Source organism: Eptesicus fuscus, chromosome 17, assembly GCF_027574615.1.
Source record: "Eptesicus fuscus isolate TK198812 chromosome 17, DD_ASM_mEF_20220401, whole genome shotgun sequence".
Classification (NCBI taxonomy): domain Eukaryota; kingdom Metazoa; phylum Chordata; class Mammalia; order Chiroptera; family Vespertilionidae; genus Eptesicus; species Eptesicus fuscus.
In genome coordinates, this window is record NC_072489.1 from 4,000,411 (window position 1) to 4,014,633 (window position 14,223).

Here is a 14,223-nt window from a genome sequence, read left to right on the forward strand (position 1 = left end):
CTGCTGGGGTTGCAGGCTCGATCCCCAGTAATGGGGCATGCAGGAGGCAGCTGATCATTGATGTTTCTATTTCCCTTTCCCTCTCCCTTTCTCTATGAAATCAATAAAAAAAAAATATTTTTTAAATCAGAGCAATTATAGTAAGACTAGGGGCCCTGTGCACCGGAGGGGGTCCCTCGGCCTGGCCTGCACCCTCTTGCAATTCGGGACCTCTCGAGGGATGTTGGAGAGCTGGTTTCGGCCCAGTCCCCGCAGGCCAGGCTGAGGGACCCCACTGATACGGGCCAGTTTTGGCCCAGTCACTGCAGGCCATGCTGAGGGATCCCACCAGTGCACGAATCTAAGCACCAGGCTTCTAGTATGCATATAAGATCTTTGGTTAATCTCTTCCCGCCCTCCCCTCTCCCCCTTTCCCTCTGAGATTCATCAGTCTGTTCCATGTTTCCATGCCTGTGCGTTGAGCGTCTGCCTTCTAGTGGTCAGTGCGCATCATAGCAAACGGTCCAGTGGTCGCTTAGGCTTTTATATATATAGAAGATGTTAAAATCTAACAAGTTTATATAATGGGAACACTAACATTTATTCTCTTCTGTATTCTTGAAGTAATATCCTATATAATAAAAGTCTAATATGCAAATTGTCCCCTTGACCGGGCGGTTGACCAGGAGTTCGACCACTCACTATGACATGTTTGACTACTCGCTATGACATGCGTTGACCACCAGGGGGCGGTGTGGAACATGGCTGGCGTCGGCGACATGGCGCTGGCAGTGGGCAGCAGTGGAGGCGCTGCCAGCCCCAATGGGCTCTGACAGGAGCGGGACCGTGGCAGGATGGTGGAGCTGCAGAGCGTGTGGTGTGAGCAGGCCCCAATTGTCCCACCAATCGACCACAGATGGTGGCAGCGAGGGGTGGGGTCGCCGCCAGGTTCCTAAGTGCTGAGCGAGCTGGGCAGGGGTCCAATGACTCAGGCGGAGGGGGGTGCCTGGGAGGCCAGTGGCCCAGGTGCTGCCAAGGGCCCAGAGATCAGCTGGGACTTGCCCTTCAATTGCCAGCCAAGCCTCGGGACTGCACCTGTGCACAAATTTTGTGCACTGGGCCTCTAGTGTAATATCAAAAACTATAGAAGTTGGGTCATTTTATAAAGCATTTATGGCTGGCTGGTTGTCATTCTAACCAACTACATTTAACCAACTACAAATTAAAGATAAAATAGTGTGATAAAGTCAACATGGGAAGTATGCTGAAAGGCAGCCCTTGGTTCAGATTCTAGCTCTGTGATTTAATAACTTTGTGATTCATGGCAAATACTTCTAAACCTGTTTTCTCTCCTAATTTATTAAATTAGAGTTGTGAGGATTGTATTCTTTATAAATTACTTAATATTGTTTGAAAATATAGTAATGTTTCCGTATCTTCACTTATTCTTAGGTGGGTGTATTTTGAAATTTGTGGACCACTGTTTAGAAAAAATTGCCTTGGAAGGGACCTTAGGCCAACTTAGCCCCTGTCCTAGCAATAAATACCTTCAAATTTTTGCTTCTTTAATAAAATATTACTATGAAACAAACAAACATTAAATAAACTTTAACTCACTGTTGTGTTTCTATCAGAATCAACTGAAGAACTTAATTTTTTTAAAGGCATTATTTTGGGTCCCAATTGGGTCTGAATTGGGACCCCGGAATTCCAGGTGTTTCTGATTTGTGCACATTTATTCGTCAGCAATTAGAAATCTCATTTCCTTGGATATAAAATAGTATAACCTACTCAGGTATTTTTGAACGTTTGAGCTTGAAATATTAATTTGATTTAGCAGATAAAAATTAATAAGAATGCATTTAATGGTTAAGTTTTTTTCCTGAGCAAAATAAAAGATTACATGTTTATTTTATCTTCAGGAATGTAAAGGTCTAATTAGCCAAACAGTTTTTATTATGAAACTAAACTCTGAAGGTGTCTACAGAGTTGGCTTTTTTCCTCTCTTTAAATAGGCAGTCTAAGAGGACTAGAAGAGATAAACTCTGTTCATTGTTTCTGACGAAGTAGAAAGAGTGCAGACATAAATGAGGCTTTAATTTGGCAAAATACAGTGCAGTGTTAGCCTTGAACGAACAGTTTCCCAATTACTTTACTCTGCTACTGGGGAGTGTTCTTTCTCCTTTGTGAGCTGTTGGTGTGCTGCCTGAAGCTACTGTTATAACTGTGTTACAATCTGATTTAGGTTTACAGACATTGTCTCTTTGTCAGAAGATTCCTTTTCTGAAGTAGTAAAAATTTCTAAACATTTTGCATGACCTCTAATGTTTGATATTTTTCTACTTTAGGAGGGATATATCTGTAAATATGACACTTTCTAGGTAAAGATAGTAATACTTATGTATGTTTTGGTATGTGCATGTATATACAGGGTAGGGCAAAAGAAGGTTTACAGTTGTGAGTACACAAAACATGGAGTTTACTCTTGTATTATTATTTATTAATTACTGTTATTATTTTCCCTAGAAACAACTGTAAACCTTCTTTTGCCCTACCCTGTATATATGTATGTGTGTGTGTGTATATATATATATATATATATATATACAGAGTAGGGCAAAAGAAGGTTTATATATATATATATATATATATATATATATATATAGGCAATAGTTATGGTATATATAGAATGTACAGATGTGTACATTATTATTTGTTAATTACTGTTATTATTTTCCCTAGAAACAACTGTAAACCTTCTTTTGCCCTACCCTGTATATATGTATGTGTGTGTGTGTATATATATATATACATATATATATATACAGGGTAGGGCAAAAGAAGGTTTATATATATAGGCAATAGTTATGGTATATGTAGAATGTACAGATGTGTATATTATTATTTATTAATTACTGTTGTTATTTTCCCTAGAAACAACTGTAAACCTTCTTTTGCCCTACCCTGTATATATGTATGTGTGTGTATATATATATATGTATATATATATATACACATACATACAGGGTAGGGCAAAAGAAGGTTTATATATACATATAGGCAATAGTTATGGTATATATAGAATGTACAGATATGTTTCTTTATGTGGTACCAATTTCTTAATATATATATTTCTGCAATATAGTTGATAGGGTATGAGAGCTGTAAAACAAATTCAGGTTTCCAGTTAGGTGAGAGCCATTGTAATCAGGAGTGTGCTGACTTTTAAATATCGCATAAGCAGAGATAATCTTTTTTAGTTTATTAGGTGGTCCAATGTGAAGGATATAACTTCATGTCTTAGTCTTCTAGTCGTATCTTAACTTTTTAACTTTCTGGCTTAATTTGGGCAAACTTCTGGCCTTATAGCAGCCAGTGGTAAATCCAGATGGCTTTAAAGTTTCTTTTAATTATAATATTCTGTAATTTTAAGATGCTTTCCTTTATTTGTGCTTGAGTTTCTCTTACCTGTGATAGGTGTCAGATCCATTTGGTCAGTGTCACGGGAGAGGAAGTTATGAAGAGTAATGAGTATGATGTTATAGTTCCCAGCATTTTAGGTGTTTCATTAACAATTATGAAGCAGCTTCTGATGGCCTGAAATCTGGCACTCATCATTATAACACCTTGATTTTTAATTCCCCCTCTAAAACAAATTTTAAGGCTTACTTTTCATATAATCTTTTGTATAGATACCTCTGTATGTCCCTTCCTCTTCCTGTATTTATGTTGTATCCAAAGAGGATGGAAGCGATGCACTTACGTAGAATTCTTCAGAAAATATTTTGGGTAGAATATATGACCACATGTATTCTTTGTTTTCTTTCCCTGGTGGAGGTGCAGGATGAGTGTTCATTTAGGCTTTAAGCTACCTTTTGGACCTGAACCCTTAGTAAACATTTGTGCACTGAGTGCCCATTTGTGTTATAGGTGAATCTCGGAGGAGCCAGTGAACAAGCAGAGTGTCTTCACAGTCAGTTGTCTCTTGAGTCCATTTGCATTGTAAGAAGCAGTTAGTGCTGTGCATTGGAATGTGCTGCCTACAAATAGAAGAAACATGGTGGTCATCAGGGACTGGAAACTGGTCCAATTGCATTTATCTTTGGAGAATGTGAGGAATCTGAATGCATGTTTTAGAAATTCCGTTTTGCAGATTTTTTCTTACATTTTTGTTTTTTAATTTCTATTACAGTGCAGCTTATGATGCCATTCTTGAAAGAAATGTTGCAATCAAGAAGCTAAGCCGGCCATTTCAGAATCAAACCCATGCTAAGCGGGCTTACAGAGAGCTGGTTCTTATGAAATGTGTTAATCACAAAAATGTAAGTGGACATTTTAGAAAGTTTCTTAAGTGTAGATGAAATAAAGATTTGTTCATGAATATCAAAAACGTTAAAAATAGTAGATGTTTTAAATTGTTCTTCTGGATTGAAGCATTGTTTAAAAGGTTTATATATTGCCCTGGCTGGTGTGGCTCAGTTGGTTGGAGCGTCATCCCAATCAGGGCACATACCCAAGTTGCAGGTTCGATACCTGGTCAGGCACATGTTAGAAGAGGCAGACGATCAATGTTTCTTTCTCCCTTTCTAGCTCTAAAATCAATAATAAATAAATAAATAAATAAATATAAATAAATAAATAAATATATTTTAAAAAATAGAAGGTGTATATATCTGTAGTGTGAATTTTTTCTCAACTTTATTATATTAAAAGAAAAACAGCTTTTGAAATTCAGATTGTGTACTTTTCTGACATGAGCAAAAGTACTTTGAAAGAGGCAGGTGTTTCCAAAGGACTCTATTTAGGCTTCATCTCCTCTTCCGCTTTAGTTTGTTGGCTGACATGTCAGGAAACGTTCTGTTGCACATGGACACTGGAGCTTTGTTTACTGACACTGGGTATAGCCTCAGACCATTTCCCCACCCACTTCTCACGGGTCACCTCATGGTGAGGATAGCCAATGAGTAGAAAGACATCCGATTCTATTTCCTAATGATTATAAGGACTTAAACATATAACTTTCACTTATGTTGAGAATAAGTTAAAGCTTACGTTAAGCATACTGATACTTTATAATTATTTTAATAGAGTGATGTCTCCATGTTGAGAGGAAATAAGTTGGGATTGAATTGTGCAAGGAACATTTTTATGAATGATTAAACCTAAAGTACCTGACTGGAGATGTTTTGTGGTGTTTTTCTGAAGGAGTTTACAAAATGTAGTCAGCTCAGCACATTTTGGTTGCAGACAACACAGTTTACTCCATTTTAAGAGTTAACGGTGTGCAAGCCTCTGTGTCACCAAGGGGAAGTTTTATGGAAGTTAAAATTTAGGCTCCTTATTTGGGGGTTTACAGTGTTAATTTGAAGACAAAACAAATGCATAAGGAATTAAAGACCAAACGATAAATTTTAACTGTCAAAGTTTAATACAAGTTTAATTGTGAAAGCATGTGGATGAACAATAAACAAATGCTGAGATTTCAGGAGAGAAGATTGCTGAGCCTTAAGGAAATGGAAAGGCTTTGGGGAAGGGTGGACCTATATTATCTATCTATCTATATATATAAAAGCCTAATATGCAAATTGTCTCTGTGGGAGTTCAACCGGGAGACCAATCACTCGCTATGACATGTGCTGATCACCACGGGGCAGCGCAGAATGAAGGAAGGCCCCGGCCAGCAGCCAGGAAAGGGAGGCCCCGGCCGGCAACTGGCAGCTGAGAAAGGGAGGCCCCAGCTGACAGCCAGAATGAAGGCCCTGGTCGGCAGCCAGAAGGAAGGCCCCAATCGGCCCTGATCGCTGGCCAGGTCTAGGGACCCTACCCATGCACGAATTTCATGTACCAGGCCTCTAGTTCTTAAGTAATGGGTAAAAATGGGATTGTTGGAGGAAGTGGACCTCCCCGAGAGGAAAAATAGCATTTAAAAAAAGACACATAAATGAAGATTAAGGTCAGTGATAGGGAAGTTGTGTCAGCCAGTCTTGTTTTGGTGGGAGCCAGGCCTGTTGCTTGTGGCCTTTTGCTGGTGCCTCCACACTCAGAGCTGCTTGTGCCCCTGGTAGCCTGTTTCCTGACAGTGGTGGTGTCATTGCCTTAGTTTGTATTGAAGAGATGGCCAATGACTCTTACCTCTTGAGCCTGGGCAACTGCACAGAAAGATGGCTCCATCAACTAAAGGAAGGGCATGGAAAGTTTGTTGCACGTGGTTAATCCTGTAGTGGGGGTGGCGCAGATCCATCCAAGCATTAACCTTGCCACCTAGAGCAGTGCTGCCACAGAGGAGGTGCTCAAACGTGTTTGTTCAGTGAACAAATATTAAGTAAAGATAAGGAGTCCTGGCCAGGTTCTTGGGTTAGAGTGTTGTCCCATACACTGTAAGGTTGCAGGTTCAATTCCCAGTCAGGGCACGAACGGGAGGCAACTAATCTGTTTTTTCTCACATAGATGTTTCTCTCTTTCTCTCCCCTTCCTCTCTCACTCAAGGAAAAAAAAAAAAAAAAGCAATAAAAACATATCCCCAGGTGAGGATTTTAAAAAAGTAAATAAAAGGAAACAGGAATGGTAATGGAATTATTTTCTTCCGTGATGAGTGGATGTTTACATAATTTTTTGCCTTTTCAACATTTTCATGTTCTCCACAAATCATCTCTTCATTGGTCTAAACATCTCTGGCTTTTCCCAGTCACTTCTTTGGGTTTTTTTGTTTGTTTTTAAGTGTGGTAAAATATACATAACATAAAACCTCACATCTGACCCATTTTTAAGTGGTATTAAGTACATTCGTGTGATTGTGCATTTCCCACTCTTTTCATAGATGGTTTTGAGTTTCTTTTTTTTTTTTTTTTTAGAATTGAGTTTCTTTTTCACTTATCTTTGAGCACACTTTACTATGTTACCTAGAGCACAGCACTGCATGCCTGGGTGAGCCCTTGGAGAGGAACTGGGCGTGTCATTTTCTCTTCACTGTGGACATTGTACCCCTGTGTGAAGCCAGGTCACATTGGCTGAGCAAGTTACTCTTTGTTGCAGGCCTGCTAACACATCACATCTCCTGTTTTTTACTTTCCCTTTTTGTTGTTGTTGTTTTGGAGAATAAGTCTAGTAGTTTCTGTTTGTCCCTCTTAAATTTCCCCTGTGAAATCTGGCTCCTGCCTGGACTGCGGGCTTGCTTTCTTTGTTCGGACTTTCACTTGACTTCGTGTCCCCTTCTGCTCAGGAGGCCTTCCTGGTCCCTGGTTACTGCGTTAGCAGCCTTGGGTCTGCTGAGAAAATTACCTAAGTAAAAATCACCTGGCTCTCCCCAGCTCTTCATCTTATTTATATGGGGATTATTATCGGGGACATTTTTTTAAATGCCTTTTTTAAATCTTCATATAATATATCAAGATGCATTTCTCTGATTTACTACTGTTGTCCTTTGTTACTGTGGTTTTATTCACAAAAGAAGATAAAGTTTCTCAATGAATTTGACCTGCTCCTGCTCCAGTTACTTCTCTCACAGTAGTCATATGCCACACACTTCATTAGTCCTTGACTTTTGTTTGGCTATCTAGTTTATGATTGATATAATTTCCCTTTTGAAAAATCAGACAGCTGTTTCAGTCTTCTTTTGTAACCGCTTTACTGAGATACAGTTTACATAGCATACTACTCATCCATTTAATCTGAATAAGTCAGTGGTTTTTAGTTTATTCACTGATGTGTGTGACTTTTCATTACCTCAAAAAGAAACCGTATGTCTTACCGCTCTCATTTCCCCATTTCCCCCCGCCTCGGCTCTGAACAAACACTGGTCTCCTTTCTGTCTCTGTATTCCTTTCATCTTTAACACCTCTCTTCCACTCTAGGATTTCCCAGATATTAGTAAGAACAGTGTTAGTATTTGTCCAAGTCTCCCAAGTGAGCAGTTCAACTTGTTAGGAGACTTGAGTTCATTTAGAGCAGCTAAATGTTTCCTATTAGCACCTCCTTCCTATCATAAATACGTTTTACCCTTTCTGGTCTGAAAATTTTCTGAATTTATTTACTGAACAAATATTTTAACGTCTTCATTAAGCAAAGCTTTATGCTTAGATGAATAACATAGATTCTGCCCTAATGAAGTTTATGCCTAGAAGAACATTCTTGCCCCTAAGGATAATTGTCAGCAAACATTTTTCAAATGTGTGCCAGGCCTATAAAGGGAATAAGACACAGCTCTTCCTAACAAGAATCCTGGTGTGGCTGGGACAGGCTGTTGTGAAAATAAGACTGTACAACAGTGTGTTAAGTGCCATAATAACATGTAAGACACTGTGGGGACAAAGTAGAGAGAAAATCCAGCTCTCTCAAGGACAAGGGGTTTTCAGACTCTACAAAAAGAGGTCTATTTCGAAGGTAACGAAGTTCAGTAGGTCAATGACAAACATATGAAGCAGTATGTTTAAAGGCATTTTAAGTTTTTAAAATTGTTAATTTAGTATGGCCCAAGTATCAAGTTAGGGAACCTAGTGTTAGTCATTATATGAATTATGATATTAGAATCCTCGGCCTGTGTAGTAGCACAAAGGATGAAAAGAGGAGGTTGAAGTTCAGACTGACATTGCAATGGATAACATTGTTTAAAATATTTATTACAGTGCAAATACTGAAAAAGGAGTAAAACAAAATCACCCTGAGTCTTCTATTGTAAAAGAGAACGCACTCTGGAACACTAAGGAGTTCGAGTACAAATAATGAGTTCAGTTGTATATTATTTGTGAGACTTCCTTGTGAAGTTGCAGTGTATATCTGAGACTCATGAGCTAAGCAAGGACTCCTAATTCATATTTGGAAATTACCCACGTAGAGATGTTTGGAGAAAATGCCATAGGTTATATCACTCTGGGAAAGGTACAGACAGAGAAAAGCGGCGGATGGAGGAATAGTGGGACAGAGGGCCTGCCGGCGGACAGGCCGGTGGAATGTGCTGGACTGAGTGCAGCTGGGAAGGTGCAGAATTCTGAAAAACTGGGCAAAGGCTAGATTATATAGAGGTTCTGAGTTGGCTATAAACGAGCATAAGAGATTTCAAATTTGCCTTCAAATCATGTCGAGGATTGTATAACAGTGTTCATTAGTGGAATGGATTATATGGAGCTCTTCTGTTATAATTTATTAAAGACTTGTTTTTTCGAGCAAGTTTTCAGCTCATAGAAAAATTGAGTGGAAGGTACAAAAATTGTCTCTATAGCTCCTGCCCTCTCTCCCACCCATGCGCAGCCTCCCCCATTATCAGCATTGCCACCAGAATGGTACTGTTGTTACAAGCAGTGAACCTACACCGACACATCCATATCACCCAAAAAAACCCATAGCTCACATTGGGGTTCACTCTTGTTGTTACACATTCTGTGGGTTTGGACAGATGTATAATGACATGTGTCCACCTGTATTGTATCCCACAGTATTTTCCCTGCCCTGAAGCTCCTCTGTGCTCTGGCTCCCTCTCTATCCCCAGCCCCAGACCATAAAGTTTTAATGAAAAGAAAAGAGATTACTTGAGCTTAGAAAATAAGATTTGAAAATTTTTAAACTATTTGTGGATTTTTTTAACCCATGTAGCAGTTTCTAATTTTCTAATCTCTCTGCTTTTGCCGCAGATAATTGGCCTTTTGAATGTTTTCACACCACAGAAATCCCTAGAAGAATTTCAAGATGTGTAAGTGTGATAATTAAAATTTTATGTTAGTGCCTTATTCTTAGATCATTGCTGTACACTTTAGCTGTCATCTTTTTTCACCCATGAAGTTACATAGTCATGGAGCTCATGGATGCAAATCTTTGCCAAGTGATTCAGATGGAACTAGATCATGAAAGAATGTCCTACCTTCTCTATCAGATGCTGTGTGGAATCAAGCACCTTCACTCTGCTGGAATTATTCATCGGGTTAGTAGAAACAACTATCATGATAATCTGTTTTTATTCATTGAGGTGAAATTCATGTAACATAAGAGTAATCATTTTAAAGTGTACAATTCAGTGACATTTAGTACATTCACAAAACGTGAAGCCACCACCAATATCAAATTTTAAAATGTTTTCATTGCTCCAAAAGAAAACCTCATACCCATTAAGCTGTCACTCCTCGTTCCCTCTCTCCCAGCCCCCAGACCTCTTCCCAGTCTGCTTTCTGTGTCTATAGACTTACCTCTTCTGGATGTTATATACTTGGAATCATACAGTTATGTGACCTTTGTGTCCAACTTCTTTGACTTAGCATAATGTTTTCAAGTTTATCCATGTTTTAGCATGTATCAATAGTTCATTCTTTCTTAGGACTAATACTCTGTTTTATGTATTTACCATATTTTGTTCATTGATAAACATTTGGGTTATTTCTAAGTTTTAGCTTTGTGTGGATAGCACTGCTATGAACATTCATGTTCAAGTATTTATTTGAGTTCTTGTTTTCAATTCTTTGGGCTATCTACCTAGGAGTGGAATTGCTGAGTCATATGGTAAACCTATATTTTACTTTCTAAGGAACCACCAAACTGTTTTCCATAGTGGCCACACCATTTTACATTCCTAGTAACAATTTATGGCTGAGAATCCAATTTCTCTAAGTCTTTGCCAATGCTTACTGACTTTTTTATTCTAACCCTCCTAGTGCATATGAACTGGTATTTTGTTGTTTTTATTTGCATTTCCCTAATAACTAATGATGTTGAGCATCTTTATATGTGCTTGTTGGCCATGTGCATACTTTTGTGGGAGAAATTTCTATTCAAGTCCTTGGCCCATTTTTTAATTAGGTTGATTTGCTTTTTATTATTGAGTTGTAGGGGTTCTTTATATATTTCAGATACTGGACCCTTATCAGATATGTGATTTGTAAATATTTTCTCCCATTTTATATGTTGTCTTTTTACTTTCTTGATATCCTTTGCACAAAAGTTTTTAATTTTCATGAAATTTAGTTTATTTTATCTTTGGTTGCTTGTTCTTTTGGTGTCATATATAGGAATCCATTGTCAAATGCAAAATCATTAAGATTTACACTTATGTTTTCTTCTCAGAGTTGTATAGTTTTAACTCTTATGTTTAGGTCTTTGACCCATTTTGAGTTGATTTTTATATATTAAATGTATAAGGTAATGTGAGGTAAGGGTCCAACTTCATTCTTTTGCTTGTGGAAATCCAGTTGTTCCAGCACTTGATTTAAGGGATTATTATTTCCCAGTTGAATGGTTTTGGCCCCCTTGTTGAAAATTTACCATATATTGTTTTATCTGGACTCTTAGTGCTATTCCATTGATCTGTGTATCTGTCCTTATACCAATACCACATTATTTTGATCACTGTAACTTTGTAGTAAGTTTCAAAATGGGAAAGTGTAAATCCTTTAACTTTATTCTTTTTATTTTCAACATCATTTTGACTAGTCAGAGCCCCTTGTGATTTTGTATGAATTTGAGTATCAGCTTTTCCATTTCTGCAGAAAAGACTGTTGGAATTTTAATAAGGATTTCATTGAATCTATAGATTGGGTACTTTTGCCATCTTGACTATATTTAATATTACAGCTCATGAACACAGGGTATCTTTCCATTTACTTAGATTATATTAGTCTTGGTTGGGCTCCATAATAAAATATTATAGACTGGATGGCTTAAACAACAGAAATTTGTTTTCTCACAGTTTTGGAGGTTAGAAGGCCATGCATGACCAGCAAATTCAATTTTTGGTGATACCTCTCCTGGCTTGTGCCAGAGAGGGGGGGTGTTGAGGGGCATGTGCACAAGCTCTGGTAGCTTTTACTCTTACAAAGACACACAGTTATTTTGGATTAGGGCCCCATCTTTATGACCTCATTTAAAAACTTCATTACTTCCATAAGGAACCTATATCCAGATATTGCCACACAAGGGGTTAGGGCTTCCGCATGTGAATTTGGGGTTGGGGAGATACAGTTCAGTCCATAACATAATTCTTCTTAAATCTCAGCAATGTTTTACACTTTTTAGTGTGCAAGTCTTCCACCTCATTAGTTAAATTTTTCTCTAGGTATTTTTTTTATTTTGGAAGCTAGTATAAATGAAATTATTTTCTTAGTTTTCCTTTTAGTTTTGTTCATTGCTGGTGTATAGAAACACAGCTGATCTTTGTGTATTCATGTTATACCATGCAACTTTGCTTAATTCATTCAAATATAGTTGGGGAGTTGTGTGTGTTTTTGTTTGTTTGTTGTTTACAATTTTCTCTTTGTAAGATCATCTTATTTGCACAGTTGTTGACTTCTTTCTTTCCAATTTGTTTTGGTTGGGGTTCTTTGTTGTGTTTTGTTTGTTGGTTGGTTTGTTTTGTTTTTGCCTAGTTGCTCTGGCTAAAACTTCCAGCAAAATGTTGAATAGAAGTGGCAAAGGTGGGAATCTGTGTCCTGTCTTGGTCTTAGGAGTTTGATATTAGCTGTGGAGTTTTCATAAATGCCCTGGATCTTGTTTGAGGTAGTTCCATTTGCATTGGAGTTAGTCACATATGGTCAGAGGGTATACAGATCCACAAGACTACCCTCACTTCAGGTCAACTGGCTACAAACTTGGGGTCCCCAAAATTATTCTCAATTTTAATAATTCACTAGAATGACTTAGCTCCAAACAGCACTGTACTTATGATTACGGTGTTATTATAGCAAAAGAATATAAATTTGAACCAACCAAAGGAGGTGATGCCTTGGCCATAATCTGAGAGAGGGCCAAACGTGGAGATTTCAGCCAATCATTCTCTCCTCAAAGTTTAAAAGTACAGAGTATTTGCTAGATAGGAAAGCTCACCCAAGTCTTTGGTATCCAGAGTTTTCCTTGCTGCTCAGGAAAACTGCCTGCCTCGTGGCTGACCTTTCATCTCCAACCCTTCCTAAGAATTACCCTAATACCTTTAGTCTCTCACATTGTTAGATTTCCTGTGGCCAAAACCCCAGGCAAACAAAGACTCTGCTATCAGTCAGGACATTCAGGGGCCTGGAGGTTACCAATAACTGAGAGCAAAAGCCAGACCTCTCTTTACATTAAGATTAATTTTTTACCACATACCTTTTACTCCAAGTTTAAGTGCTTTTATTATGAAAAGATGTTGGATTTTGTTAAATGCATTTCTGCATCAATTGAAGTGATCATGTTTGGTTTTCCTTGAATCAATGTGATATATTAAATTGACTCATTTTGTATATTGAACACTTGCATTCCTGGGATCAAATCCCATTTTAGTCATAATGTATAATCCTTTTAATATGCTCTTGGGATTATTTTGCTAGTATTTTGCTGAGAATTTTTACATCTGTGTTCATAAGTGATATTGCTGTGTAGATTTTTTTTTAAATAATGTCTTTGTTAGAATTTGGTATCAAGGTAATGCTGGCCTCAGAATGAGTTAGAAACTGTTCTTCCCTCATCTGTTTTTTGAAAGAGATTAAGAAGGATTTATGTTAATTTTTAATTAAATGATTGGTAGAATTCCTTTCCCCCCCTTTTTTTTGCGATTTTCATTATTGATTTGCTCTCTTTACTTGTTATGGGTATGTTCAGGTTTTGTGTTTTTTGAGTCAGTTTTGGTAATATTGTGTATTTTTAGGAACTTTTTTCACCTAAGTGATCTAATTTGTTGGTGTACACTTGTTCATAGTTTTTCTTTTATAATCCTTTTGTTTTTGTGAAGTTGGTAGTAATGTCCCCATTTTAATTTATAATTTTAGTTAATTGCATCTTTTTTTTTTTTTTCTTGGTCTAGGTAAAGGTTTGTCAATTTTGTTGCTCTTTTTAAAGAACCAACTTCTGAGCCCTGGCTGGTAGCTTGGTTGGTTAGAATGTCATCCCAATACACCAAGGTTGTGGGTTTGATCATAGGTCAGGGCACACACAAAAAGCAACCAAGTCCTGGCCGGGCTGTTAAGTGGTTAGAGCTTTGGCCCACAGACCAAAGGATCTTGGGTTCAATTCCCAATCAAAGATACATACCACAGTTGCAGGCTCAATCCCCAGCCACAGTGGGGTCATGTGCAAGAGGCAACTAATCGATGTGTCTCTCTCACATCATTGTTTCTCTATCACTCTCTCAACCCCCTTTCTTCTTCCCCTCCACGTTCTCTAAAAAACTCAATGGAAAAAATATCCTCAGGTAAGGATTTTAAATAAATAGAAGTAACCAAGTGTAATGACAAAAATTGATGTTTCTCTTTCTCTCTCTTGCTTTCTCACTGTCTCTCTCAAATGAATAAATTTTTA

The 14,223-nt window shown here is 37.8% G+C and overlaps 1 protein-coding gene across 2 annotated transcripts in view; it reads left to right on the plus strand.

The window, feature by feature from the left end:
• The window catches only part of MAPK8 (mitogen-activated protein kinase 8), a 139,936-nt gene that overhangs the window by 81,404 nt on the left and 44,309 nt on the right, over nucleotides 1-14,223 (plus strand). For both annotated transcript variants that reach the window (XM_054729292.1, XM_054729291.1), the window contains 3 exons: nucleotides 4,172-4,301; nucleotides 9,603-9,661; nucleotides 9,751-9,889. In XM_054729292.1, the coding sequence (XP_054585267.1) occupies nucleotides 4,278-4,301; nucleotides 9,603-9,661; nucleotides 9,751-9,889 (222 nt within the window). In that variant the 5' untranslated portion in view covers nucleotides 4,172-4,277. The remainder of the gene's footprint in view (nucleotides 1-4,171; nucleotides 4,302-9,602; nucleotides 9,662-9,750; nucleotides 9,890-14,223) is intronic.